We start from the raw sequence: 12,437 nt of genomic DNA on the forward strand, positions 1-12,437 counted from the left end.
AGAGACGTCGAGGGAGGGAGGCGACGGACATGGCAGGGTGGTGATGGCTTTTCCCCGCCGTGCCGGGCCATGATCCTTGTGGCACGACCAGCATGACTCGGCGAGTCGTGGAGTCGAATATTGGCTCAGAGCGGTAAAGTGGTGTTGCAATCACACACACCAAGGTCCGGAGTAGTGGTTTGGCGACTGCTTATTGATTGCGCCTTGATCTCAGTTGATAGATCGTATCTCCTCATACGGTGAGGTAAGTTTTTCGGCTGTCAAAACGCGCAGGAAAAGTGCAGCCAAGGGCTTCTAGAAGGACTGGGCCGCCCGCATTTACGAGGCCTCTTGGCTTTTTCAGACTCCCTAATGAAGTGGCTAGTGGGCCCTATCAAAAGGTCGCTAGGCAAGCTAGAGGCCGCTGGTAGTGGTCCCCACCACCCTGGAGCTCCCCCCTCGCTGCCCCTGGTGGGCGTCCAGTAGCCTAACCACTGAGCCATCCCACCCCCCGCAACAAAAATGTGCCTCCAGAGCCTGCTCTTGCTGCTGCTCCTCTCGTCCAGCACTCCGCTGACGGCTTTTTATCACTCCCCGGCATTCCGCTCATCCAACTTCCCATCCTTCTCTCCAGAGTCCAGTATCACTTCCCCAGATCTTCAAACCCCAGTTGTCCCGGTGGAGAAACGGCTCAATCCTCTTATCGGCAATGCAGATGGAAAGCTCGCTCCGCAACATTCTCCATTCCAGCGAGCCAGCTTATGATTCCTCATCTCTTCATACTGGCCATTTGCCGGCGACTGTCCAGCAAAATGGCCCGTTTATCGGCGTAATGGAGGCTGAAAATGTTTTAAACGACTCCCGGAAGCGTCCTGCCACGCGGATAAAGTCCTCATATCCGCGAAAGAGAGCCATTCAAGCCTGTCAGAAGTGCAGAGTCCGACGAACAAAATGCAATAACGCTCGTCCAACCTGTTCCTCCTGCATGTCAATTGGCGCAGAGTGCACGTATAGCGAAGGAGATCATTCTACGTATGTCCTGTGCGGCGGCACATCTTCGGACGTGCTATATGATGACGACCCCCTTCTGACCCTGGCAGCTTTGATTCCGCGAGTCTTGCAATTCTGGACAAGTTGAACACCATCGAGGAACTCTTGAGAGCGCCCAGTGCCCGGACCCAGGTTGTCCCAGCTGCCCCCAGTAATACAGCCGACAGCCCCAGTCGTGGAGTTTTATCCCGGTTAAAATCGCTGAATTCTCCCAGCCTTGAACGATCCAAGGATGCTACCCCCTGTCACATGAACATTGAAGGAGTCTTGTCGTGGTCTGTCTTCGACGATGTTAGTCCCAACCTCGACCTGAAAGCCCTCCTCAACTCTAGTAATGGCGCCACCCAAAACCTGTCAATCGTCACAGAATTCGATGAGCATTTTGCCGAAGAGGAACTTGTGGCAAGGTTCATGAACAATGTCTTCATTTACAATCCGGTCTTGGAGGAAGCCAAGATTCATCGCTACATGCGTGACGCCCGCTTCAACGGCATTGGTTGGGATGCACAGTCGTGCCTACTGGTGAGATGGCGTCTGCTACAGGCACCTGGTCATCGTTGCTAACCGTCCTTGTTGTCGACAGCTCCTGATATATGCTCACGGCTCGATTGTTGGACCGTTTAATGGCGGCCACCAACAAGACGCCTCGTCTTTTCGCTCATCTCCACAGTTTAAGCAGGCCGAGTTATACTTTTCTGCAGCTCAGAAAAGGATGGGCCACCTGCTCTGCAGAACAGGTGTGTTGGAAGCGCAATGTTTCTTTCTGGCAGGAGTATATTTGATGGCAACACTACGTCCAATGGAGGCATGGAAAATGTTTGTCCAGGCCCTCGCCTGCTGCCAAGCATTCTATACCGAGAAAGAGTCCCCAGAAGCCGACAGGGAAGGGGAACAGCGTTTGCGGGAAAGTATCTACTGGACTTGTTTCAAATCAGAACTGTAAGTGGGAAACAATCCTTCCGTCGCACGCTTTCTGGTAGTGCAATGCTGAACCTGAGCCAGCGAACTCCGTCTCGAGCTGAATGTTTCCGAGACTTCGATATGGGATCTCACATATCCTGCCTTCTTTCCCTCTCCTCCCGAGGGTCTCCGATCTCAAAGGGAAATAGTGTGGTATTTTTATCTTGCCGAAATTGCCCTTCGACGGCTGGGAAACAGAATCCTCAACTTCATCTATGACAGCAAAGCCACGAGCTCCATGTCCAACGCAGCCGAGTCTACCGTCGGATTTGAACAACAGGCGGCAGACTGGATTCGATCGCTTCCCCAAGCACTCGACCTCGAAGCGCCCTCGGTGGGGGAGGAGAGTGACTTGCACCATTCGCTCAAGTTCATACTGAAAGGCCACCTCCTCGACTGCTACGAAATGATGTATTGGCCCTTTATCGTCGCGGCGGTAAACTTTGATACCCCTGAAAGGACTCCCACCATCTCGACCGAGTCAATGGACTCGTTTGTGCACAAAGCGCTGGTCGTTTGCGTGGAGCGGATCGAAAAGAATGAACAAGGCTTTTTCTATCGCCATCATGGGACCTGGCTGATGTTACGGTCTTGCACGAGGAGCGCATTTGTCCTTCTCGCTGCTGCCAGACTCGAAAAACTGACGTTACTAATGCCAGATCGCTGGCGAGAGGCTGTGGAAAAGGTAATTGAAATGTTGAGATTCTGGAGACGAGAGAGCAGAGACGTCGAAGACAGATTACGACTTGTGGAAACGTTGCTTGCAGGTCTGACGTTCAGCGATCCGCGTGTTCTATGAGGAGAAGGTGGCAATTTTTCTGAATTTTCGTCTTAACCATCATGAGTCTGGCTACGTTTGCATCATACATATCCGTCAGGGCATCAAGACAGAACAAAAAATGCATCGGGAGAGATTGCATCGGGTCGGATGGATCAGATTCAAGCATCCACCTCGCGAACCTTGTATTCAAACATTCCATTCGACGGTATCCTGTTCTTGTCGAGCATCTTCATGGAAGTTTCAACACCAGCCGCGGGTACTTTGTACTCGAACTTCTTGCCCGGTCCCGGTTTCGAGCCATCCGGCAGCGCATAGGGATACGGGAGGTATTCTGGCATGAGGCCCAACTGGATCAGTAGTGAAGCTTGGTCCCAGGCTATATGCTCATGATACAGGCGATCGCCGCGCACGCAGACAACGGATGTGCATGGGAGCTCAACTTTTCGTCCTGTTGGAGGAATGCCCGGGGCTCTAAGCGACAACAAGTGAGTGTTTCAGGAAGCGAGTCTGGATGGGAGGGGGGCACCATTCTTACAGCCAGTCGATTTCCATATCGTGCGTGAACTTGGCAACGAACTCGTCACAGACACGATCAATGCCAATCGTTCGACTCACAAGCAGGAGCTCCATGTCTTTAGGATTTTTGGGGATGAAATGATTGCGGTAAAAGTTCGTTAAGCTCGCTCTGCCGATGCCGCCCGTCATCTGCGTCCCCCAATCAGCAGTTACACGCATAAGATAGCAACTCACGGGACGTATCTTACCGTAGTAATATGATTGACATAGGGCTCTTGCACCATAGTTGCCATCGTTTTGGACACAGAGCGCTCTGCAAATTCAAAATATGTGTGCTCTTCCCAGATCGCTTCCAGGTCGAAATCCAAGCCACGGATATACTTCTTCAGGAAGGTGAGATTTCGAGTATGCGCAACGGCTTCGTTGGTGCTGTCGAACTCCGGCAGGCCTGGTATGACGAACTTTGACGACTTAGCCGAGGGATAGGTGTATATTTTGGCATCTGGATGGGACTCTGCCTTTTCGTGTCCCGCGAAGTGACAGAGCAGGGGTATTGCGACGGGGGTAACCAAGTCTCCCGCCGTGCCGTAGATCACAGCCGCCTTCATCGTGGGGCCAATCGCTGCACTGCGACCGAGTTCATTCCAGATGGAAGTGTCGTAGACTTGAAGGCCACTTTTAGTCCCTCGAGGCAACGACAAATCATGGCGGAAGCGAAGGACGGGAAGAGGGAGGGGGGAAGGGGGAGGGAGGGGGAGAAGGGAAGAACACACCGACCATCCCAACCCCCTCGTTGAAATCGCACTTCTCACACCCTTCGAGCGCAGTAAGGGCCTTTGCCAGAATTTGAGTCGTCGTCGCGGTGGTTGAGCCCCCAGTGAATGTGTCACCTCGAATCTCCACGACCGCAAATCCCTCTTCCGCCCATTTCAGCAGGGGAGGCGGGATGCCATTCTCGCAAACGACGCCGCCGTCGGTGTAGCTCGGCGTGTCCGCTGGCAATACGATGACCAAACCCGGCCCATGGCCCTTTCGAGACAGTGGCGGTAAAAGCGAGATGTGATTGCTGACTTTGACCAGTTCGGCGGTTGGGAGGGAGACTTGCTCAGCTGCGGTGGCGACTGGTTCAGCCATGACGACTAAGTTTATTATCCTACCTGGAGATGCGAGAAATGGAGTGTCAAATATGCACAGTGTGTCTTTCCCGGGCTCGGACTGACTGAGAATCTCCTAAAATAATAGATACTCGGCCGCACAAGGATGGAGTTTATTGAAGCTGATGAGCCGGTCGGTGGGTGGGTAGATTGATGGTGGATGGGTGCGCGGACCGCAGCTCAGGCGCTCAGCCTCACTCGGCATTTCGTCTGGGCAAAAATAGTTCGATCATACGATGAATTCCAAAGGTCCTAGTACACTTCTGTCGAGCATTTGTAGTGGTTTGTACGAAATCATTAAGACTACCTGCTTATATAGAGTGAGCGCGGCGAGCTTCCTCAACCTCCTGATCTCCCTCTTCGGCATCTTGCCCAGCCGTCCGACCCCAAAGCTATTCCATATGTTACATATTGCACTTTCTGCATTCCCCCACCGGTTTTGACAAATCCGGCATGCCGTACTCCGTGAGAGGCCTTACCTGCGCCTTGTCCTAAGCCCGCCAGCAACAGCATCCATGTAGTCCCCCGAATTCAGTTCCACGACCGCAAGCCGCTGCAAGAATTTCGGACATTTCTCAGGCGTCCACCATATCCGCCGTCCTTCTGTTCCTATATGGACGTAGGGATCAGCTATCTAGAAAGTGGACAAAGGGTTCCTAGAGGTAAGGAAAGATGTTCTGAGGCGGACATAGCCGTGAGCATGGTCCTAGAAGTCCTTTGTGGGGATGAATAATGGAGCAAGAGCGAAAAGAATGTTCAAAGTTTAGTAACACGCTCTAGGAGAACGTAGATGTCACATACAAGCATCTGATAATTTGGAGACGGGAGGAGATTGTTGTATGTACCAGCAACGAAGGATACTGGCAAAGAGAAAACGCTATTGAAGCTTCGGTTGACCTTCCCATTGCCGACACGAGCCAGAAGAGAGTCAAGACTAATCCCAATATAGCTAGAGTTAGTCTTATCGATAACCAGAAAAATTATTGCCAGCCTCCGCAGCAATTTTCGTTGAAATGTGACATTTTACAAATCAATTCACTGGTTGGAGTTTACCAAACCCCAGCAGCATGTCCAACCCATTGGATCCCCAATTGGGGGAGTCAAAGAAACGCAAGAGGGTGCGGGTGAAGCCCACACAAGCAGGACCCGAACCGCAATCTGGGTCGTCTGTCTCGAACGACCGAGTCCTCGCATCCACGAACGAGCCGCAAGAGAAGAGCAAGAAGAGACGGAAGACGTCCCATTTGAGCCAAGATGAAGATAATGACGAGGGCCAGGGGTCAAGGAAAGTTGTGAAAGATGGTGCGGAAAAAGCAGGGGAAGAGTCGTCGGACAGTGAGGTGGACAGCGAAGTTGACGGCAATGACGAAGCCGGCCCTGAACTCGAAGAAACAGTTGATACAACGACAGGGATCACAGAGATCACTTCTGCCCCGCCGGATCTGCCTACGGACGCGACGCCTTCACTGCCTGGGACTGAAACCACCCCTCAAGCCTTCTCCGAACTCGCTCTGTCCGAAAAGACCATGAGGGCCATCACAGAAATGGGCTTCACCACTATGACCGAGATCCAAAGACGAGGCATCCCCCCGCTGATGGCAGGTCGTGACGTTTTGGGCGCCGCAAAAACTGGTTCAGGAAAGACACTCGCCTTCCTCATCCCGGCTGTGGAAATGTTGCACGCTCTACGATTTAAACCACGCAACGGTACTGGCGTAATCGTCGTCTCTCCCACACGAGAACTGGCGCTGCAGATCTTTGGCGTGGCTCGGGACCTTATGCAATTCCATAGCCAAACTTTCGGCATCGTGATCGGAGGCGCAAATCGCAGCGCCGAAGCCGACAAGCTCAGCAAGGGCGTCAATTTACTTATTGCCACGCCGGGCCGGTTGCTGGACCACCTACAAAACACCAAGGGCTTTGTCTACAAAAACGTCAAGGCCCTTGTCATCGACGAAGCGGACCGTATCCTCGAAGTCGGCTTTGAAGACGAAATGCGCCAAATCGTGAAGATCCTCCCGGACCGCGACCACCGCCAGACCATGCTCTTCAGCGCCACGCAGACAACCAAAGTCGAAGATCTAGCCCGCATCTCCCTCCGCCCCGGACCCTTATACATCAACGTAGACCACAAAAAGGAGCACAGCACGGTCGAAGGCCTCGAGCAAGGCTACGTGATCTGCGACTCGGACAAACGCTTCCTGCTCCTCTTCAGCTTCCTCAAGCGCAACTTGAAGAAGAAAGTCATCGTCTTCATGAGCAGTTGCAACTGCGTCAAGTACCACTCGGAACTGCTGAACTACATCGACCTCCCCGTGCTCGAGCTGCACGGAAACCTCAAGCAGCAGAAACGAACTAACACCTTTTTTGAATTCTGCAACGCCACCCACGGCACGCTGATCTGCACGGACGTCGCCGCGAGGGGCCTCGACATCCCAGCCGTCGACTGGATCGTGCAGTTCGACCCGCCGGACGACCCGAGGGACTACATCCACCGGGTGGGCCGCACAGCCCGCGGCGCCAACGGCAAAGGGAGGAGTCTGATGTTCCTTCAGCCGAACGAGGTCGGCTTCTTGAGCCAGTTGAAAGAAGCTCGCGTGCCTGTGGTCGAGTTCGACTTCCCGGCCAAGAAGCTGGTCAACATCCAGAGCCAGCTCGAGAAGCTGATCGGGCAGAACTATTACTTGAACAAGGTGAGTTTGAGTTTAGAGGGAGTCTGTACTTTTTGTCGTCGAACGGGCGCCTATCCCAGCCATCTCCCTTCTTCCGCTTGGTTTTGCTCAATCAATACACTCCCTTCCCCTTTGGTTTTCCCGCCCCTGTTCCATATCAAGGAAACAGTCGTTATCCAGCTCCGAACTGAAACTGACCTACCTCAACTAAACTAGTCCGCCAAAGACGGTTACCGCTCATACCTGCAAGCCTACGCCTCGCACAGCCTGCGCTCCATCTTCGACGTCAACAAACTCGACCTGGTCAAAGTCGCAAAGAGCTTTGGCTTTGCAACCCCTCCCCGGGTCGATATTCAGCTGGGTGCGAGCATGCGGGATAAGAAGCAGAGCAGTGCTAGGAGGAGTTATGGGAGTCAGCCGAAGCAGAAAAATGGGTTTAAGAAGAGATACAACGTCAAAGGTTGACTACTTGAGGTGATTTCAATTATGCCTTCACGGAACTGTTTGGAGCTAATGGAGTTGGCAAAGCATGTTAGTTTCGCTTGTTCTAGCTCACAATACTAGTTGATCATTTATTCATTCTCTGTGCTCGCCCTAGATTTCCTTTGCTGTTGCCTCATCGCTGAATCTCTAGTTCTCGGACCTCTCTTTTCCTTGATCTGTCACTCTCGCACCTCACGAGGTCACCGTACTCGAAAGCTTCTGAAAGCCCGGCATTCCCCTACCTGTAACAGGATCCCCGCCAGGAATCGCATCTCAACTGGCATTCACAATCTTCGGCGTTGGCTGGCCCGTGTACATGTCCCGGCTTGAACACCCCCGAGACCGTCCTAGAGTGATGTCGTTGAATGCCTGGTAGCCGTCGGAATACAATCAAGGGTTTAAGGAGCCAAGGTTTCCCTTCTCCTACGCCAAACGCTTGTTGTTCAAATTTGATATGATGGCAGCAAAGGTTGGCGCTGCGCAAGACGTTCCGTACAAGAACTGCAAACGATCCTGGTTCTCAATCAAGTAGCGCACAGATCGAGCGGAGACGTCCGGGTAGCCACGACCAGAGGTGTTTAAAATACCCTTTATTGTTGTTGCCCAACTTAGCAAGGTAGGCCTTCCAAGGCCTTCGTAGTGTTGACCTGATAAGGGGACTGCCACGAAGTAATTGGAAAACCCTCCCGACGAAATAGCAGCAGCGATTTCTGGATCCAGAGCGTAGGTGCCTCCTACGGCGGCCACCTAGGGGCACATGGCCGGAAAGTTCGGTGTAAAGTGTGCCGTTTTCTTGTCGTCGTTGGATTGACACGCACTGCCAACACCGAGGTCGCCTGACGCGAATATCAGACACGCCCCACAAACCGAGAAAGGAGAATGCAATGCTCACTTCCCTCGCCCCGTCGAAAGGTACGGTCTGCTGAACTTAGGGCTCCGAAGGTGTGACGGAATGTGTATAAGTATCGAGATAAGCAAGGACACCGGAGTTTGAGAGCAATGAAGCTTCCATTCATATCAATTTCCGAGGATAAAGTGAAGGAACATGTACCATGCACAACGGGATTCGTCACAACGGGAATAGCGACCATCCTGACACCAAGCGCTGATGAGACGACAGGAAGAAGATTGAAGCAACAAGTGAAGTCCATGTAATCCGGCGATTCACTTGTACTAAACGTTAATTCTGAACCGAGGAGAGAGAAAGAAACTGACCCTACCATCAACGGTTTGTCTACTTACGATCCGACCTGGAAGATGTACTTGCCTCTTCTCTCCAAACAAGGCTGGCAGATTGAATGGTATAGAACATTAAGCGAAGAGCAGGTGTTCAAGGGTGATATGATATTTTCTTGCATCCATACTCCGTTGAAATCATCTCTTAGCTGAACAAAAGGCCAAAAGTCCAAAAGGCCAGGAATGTCTATCGTCTCATATCCGCTCCCAGTTGTAACTCGTGCTCAAGGTCATTGGAGGTAAAGGCACCAGCCTCTTGCGGTCTTGGATCCTCATGGCTGCTCCATTGACTTGGATTCTCGGGAATTGGTACGTTCATGTTGGCAGCTGGAGTCTGAGATGGCTGGTGGCGAACGTGGTGACGGAATCTCATGACTTCGTCTAGGATCATCTTTCGCATCTCTTGCACATCCTCAACAACCTCAAACGCAAAGTCAAAGGTCTTGGGACAAGCAGGCTCGTCACTAGCGTCGTGCCAAATGTGAAGGTATCGGTGCTCCAAAGCATCCTCCACCGAGATACGGGACGATGGATCGAATGCCAGCATTCGGTCCAGAAGGTCGAGAGCGTCAGGGTTTGCTTGTGGGAACAGTCTCTGGAAAGGGATCTTGGGCATGTATGGCAGGTTTCGGACATACTCCTGAGCACGGGGTGATCCGATTCTGGACAGGGTCTCCTCGTTAGGGGTGCCCAGGTAGTGCAAGATCTGGTTCAGCTGGTCGACGTAGTCCCGGCCTTTGAAGAAGGGTCTTCCACCGAGCAATTCTGCCAAGATACATCCAACAGACCACACATCGACTATTGCCCGTGTTAGCAGAACATCCAGTGTCCACGAAGTGTCAACATACTAGCTTTGGTGTAGCTCTGGAAGCTTAGCATAATCTCTGGAGCACGGTACCATCGAGTTGCAACGTATTCGGTCATATATCCCGCATTCTCCTCGGGATCCTGAGAGAAGCCTCTGGCGAGACCGAAGTCGCAAATCTTGAGCTCGCAATCGGCATTGACGAGAAGATTGCCGGGTTTCAAGTCTCTGTGCAACACATTTGCCGAATGAATGTATTTGAGACCGCACAGAATTTGGTAGATGAAGGATTGAAAGTGAGCATCAGTGAGCGGCTGACCAGATCTAATGATCGCAGCAAGATCACACTCCATCAATTCTGGTGCTCGTCAACCATTGTCTCCTCCAATAAGCAGTCAACATACCTTCATAGAGATACGTCTCGTTGAAATTGTCCGGTCGGGGAATATCCATGTCATAAAGACAGGTGATCTGTGTCTAGTCAGCCCAGAGGCCTTTCCCCAATTGATCGTAACGACTGACATTTCGATGGCCCCGGAAGTGCTGCAGAAGCTTGATTTCGCGCAAGGCTCGCTTTGCAAGAATCTTCTTGCTGAAGACATTGGTGACTTTCTTGATGGCCACCCCTTCTCCGGTTTGCGAGTTGGTCGCAGCACTTTCAGCCGAGTCAGCGAGGCTCCCACTCCAGCTGAGCTATTCCTACCAGACTATACCATATGCACCCTGGCCCAACTCTTTTGTCACAGTATATCTCTCATCGACAATGAAGTCTTGATTGAAGACCTTGAACACTTTGCGTCCAGCTAGGTCCCCCATGTTGCTGTTGCTCTTACTATTGTTGATTGATCTGATTGAGAGACAGTAGGATCGGACAGCAGGATCGGACAGCGAAGTGATTGCGGCGCAGAAGGTCAGAAGAGCAGTTCAGGTGTAATAAAGGAGAGGCGGGCCAAGAAGGAGGTCAAGGAGACAAGGCAGACTTTTGGTCTTCGATTCTTGTGCGGCTGAATGATAGAGTTGAGCGATGCTGACGCTCTTGAGTGCAACTGCGCACTTGCTCCCTTTGGATTGCGGCGAACGTGTCCAGTCGGAGTCTCAGGTGGGGGCCGATTCAGGTGTAGCGCGAAGATATTTGTGTAAGACCTAGCCAGTCAAAAGACCGGGATACAGGGATATGATCAAAGCGGGAGATTTGACTGAAATTGAGAATCAAGATAATATTCATTTGCTAACCGCTGAGGTGGATTGGAACAGCTTGGACTGTGATGAAAGTGCTCTGGGTCCCTTGTTTGAAGCAGCCGCGCGCTGTGTTTCAACGGCGGGATGGGGAAAGCGAGGGGAGGGCACTGGAGGGGCAGCCATCACCATTGCCTGTGCGGGTGGGCTGAGCGCTGAGCGCTAGTGACTGTTTGCCCGCTGGTGCCCGCCGAGCCAACCAAAGTCTGCCGGCCTAGCTAGCAGGAAAAGGACACGAGCGCCAAGCATGCCGCCATGGCACCGCACGTGCCGGCGCTAGTCGAAGCCTTACCAAGGCGACTCCCTGGTGTGAAAAAGTGTGGCTTGAGCTATGTGCTATCATCTAAAGTGATGGTCTGTTCTTGGTTCAAGCAAGCAGATCACGGGCCCCCGTGGTTAATGCAGAGGGTTTTCAGGCCTTAAAAAAATTAAGTCACCGCTGTCAGTCACGAGGGGCAGCTGGACCGCGGAGAAGAATTCTCCGTCATGCCAAATTAAAACGTTAGGTGAAGTCAATTCATGCAAGCATCAGACAGCCTGATCGCAAAATGGAAGAACTACTTGCGAAACACCGCAAGGAACAGCGAGACCTCCAGGCCAAGGTCACGCAGAAAAAGAAGAACGCGACCAAGAAGACCAGAAAGGGGGTGAACGACGAATGTGAGAGACTCGAGCGAGAACTGGCAGAGAGGCAGCAGGCGGAGATCCAGGAGCTCGAACCTGGAGATCCGGATCAACTATTACAAGGCGCGGTGGAGGATCTCAGCATCGTTGACCATCCCGTGGGAGAAGTCAACGTCGGGCCAGAGCCTGAGCCAGAGCGAGTGAAACTAGGCGACTTCGCAGAACCAACGCCCACGCCCACACCCACGCCCACGCCCGCGCCCGCAGACCAGTCGCGACCTCGAAAACCAAACCGCCAAAAGGCAAGACTGGCTCGTCGAGCAGCGGAGCAAGAGGCACAGGCTGCGGCCGCAGCTCTTGAGGCCGAGAACCTCCCCGACCTCCGCGAGCAAGAACTCTCCCGCATGAAGCAGCATATGAGCAAGCTGGGTCTCTCGGAAACTCTCATCCGGCCCGACGGCCACTGTCTCTTCTCCGCCTGCGCACACAGCATGCCTCCCGACCTCCTTGCAGCAAAATCTGATGACGCCAAAAAGGAGCCATATCAGAAGGTCAGATACGCCGCGGCGGAGTTTATGGCTCAACACCCCGAAGATTTTGGGGCGTTTATGGAGGAGCCGTTGGACGCGTACGTGAAAAAGATCAGAGACACGGCCGAATGGGGCGGCGAGTTGGAGTTGCAGGCCATTGCGCGGTCGTACCATGTGGACATCAACGTGCTTCAAGCAGATGGTCGGGTGGAAAGGATCTCTACTGGATTAGATACTCCGCAAGACGGCTCAAACGACACCATCTGGCTTGCATATTATCGACACAGCTTTGGGCTCGGTGAGCATTACAATGCGTTGAAGAAAGTGGACCAAAGCTGAGCAACTACCTCATTTCCACACCGAATAATGACCTGTTGACACACAGACGAGTTTTGATAATAATCTGTTAAA

The 12,437-nt window shown here is 52.6% G+C and overlaps 5 protein-coding genes across 5 annotated transcripts; 3 read left to right on the plus strand and 2 right to left on the minus strand.

The window, feature by feature from the left end:
* Window positions 1-964: 964 nt before the first annotated feature.
* Z519_10189 (uncharacterized protein) lies at window positions 965-2,788 on the plus strand (the record flags this gene model as incomplete). Its single annotated transcript, XM_016767906.1, has 4 exons — window positions 965-1,011; window positions 1,080-1,551; window positions 1,613-1,968; window positions 2,032-2,788. 4 exons carry the CDS (start codon window positions 965-967, stop codon window positions 2,786-2,788), a joined length of 1,632 nt encoding a protein of 543 aa, XP_016616004.1.
* A 140-nt stretch (window positions 2,789-2,928) lies between these two features.
* Z519_10190 (uncharacterized protein) lies at window positions 2,929-4,420 on the minus strand (the record flags this gene model as incomplete). Its single annotated transcript, XM_016767907.1, has 4 exons — window positions 2,929-3,241; window positions 3,306-3,475; window positions 3,535-3,950; window positions 4,060-4,420. 4 exons carry the CDS (start codon window positions 4,418-4,420, stop codon window positions 2,929-2,931), a joined length of 1,260 nt encoding a protein of 419 aa, XP_016616005.1.
* Window positions 4,421-5,507: 1,087 nt separating this feature from the next.
* On the plus strand, window positions 5,508-7,577 carry Z519_10191 (ATP-dependent RNA helicase HAS1; the record flags this gene model as incomplete). The annotated part of the gene is made up of 2 exons (XM_016767908.1): window positions 5,508-7,133; window positions 7,329-7,577. The coding sequence occupies 2 exons, from the start codon at window positions 5,508-5,510 to the stop codon at window positions 7,575-7,577; spliced, it is 1,875 nt and encodes a 624-aa protein (XP_016616006.1).
* A 1,441-nt stretch (window positions 7,578-9,018) lies between these two features.
* Window positions 9,019-10,452, minus strand: Z519_10192 (mitogen-activated protein kinase spm1; the record flags this gene model as incomplete). Its single annotated transcript, XM_016767909.1, has 5 exons — window positions 9,019-9,629; window positions 9,680-9,994; window positions 10,041-10,107; window positions 10,159-10,291; window positions 10,340-10,452. 5 exons carry the CDS (start codon window positions 10,450-10,452, stop codon window positions 9,019-9,021), a joined length of 1,239 nt encoding a protein of 412 aa, XP_016616007.1.
* Window positions 10,453-11,420: 968 nt separating this feature from the next.
* On the plus strand, window positions 11,421-12,365 carry Z519_10193 (uncharacterized protein; the record flags this gene model as incomplete). Its single annotated transcript, XM_016767910.1, has 1 exon — window positions 11,421-12,365. One exon carries the CDS (start codon window positions 11,421-11,423, stop codon window positions 12,363-12,365), a length of 945 nt encoding a protein of 314 aa, XP_016616008.1.
* Window positions 12,366-12,437: the final 72 nt, after the last annotated feature.

The sequence above is a fragment of the Cladophialophora bantiana genome, assembly GCF_000835475.1.
Source record: "Cladophialophora bantiana CBS 173.52 unplaced genomic scaffold supercont1.17, whole genome shotgun sequence".
Lineage (NCBI taxonomy): Eukaryota > Fungi > Ascomycota > Eurotiomycetes > Chaetothyriales > Herpotrichiellaceae > Cladophialophora > Cladophialophora bantiana.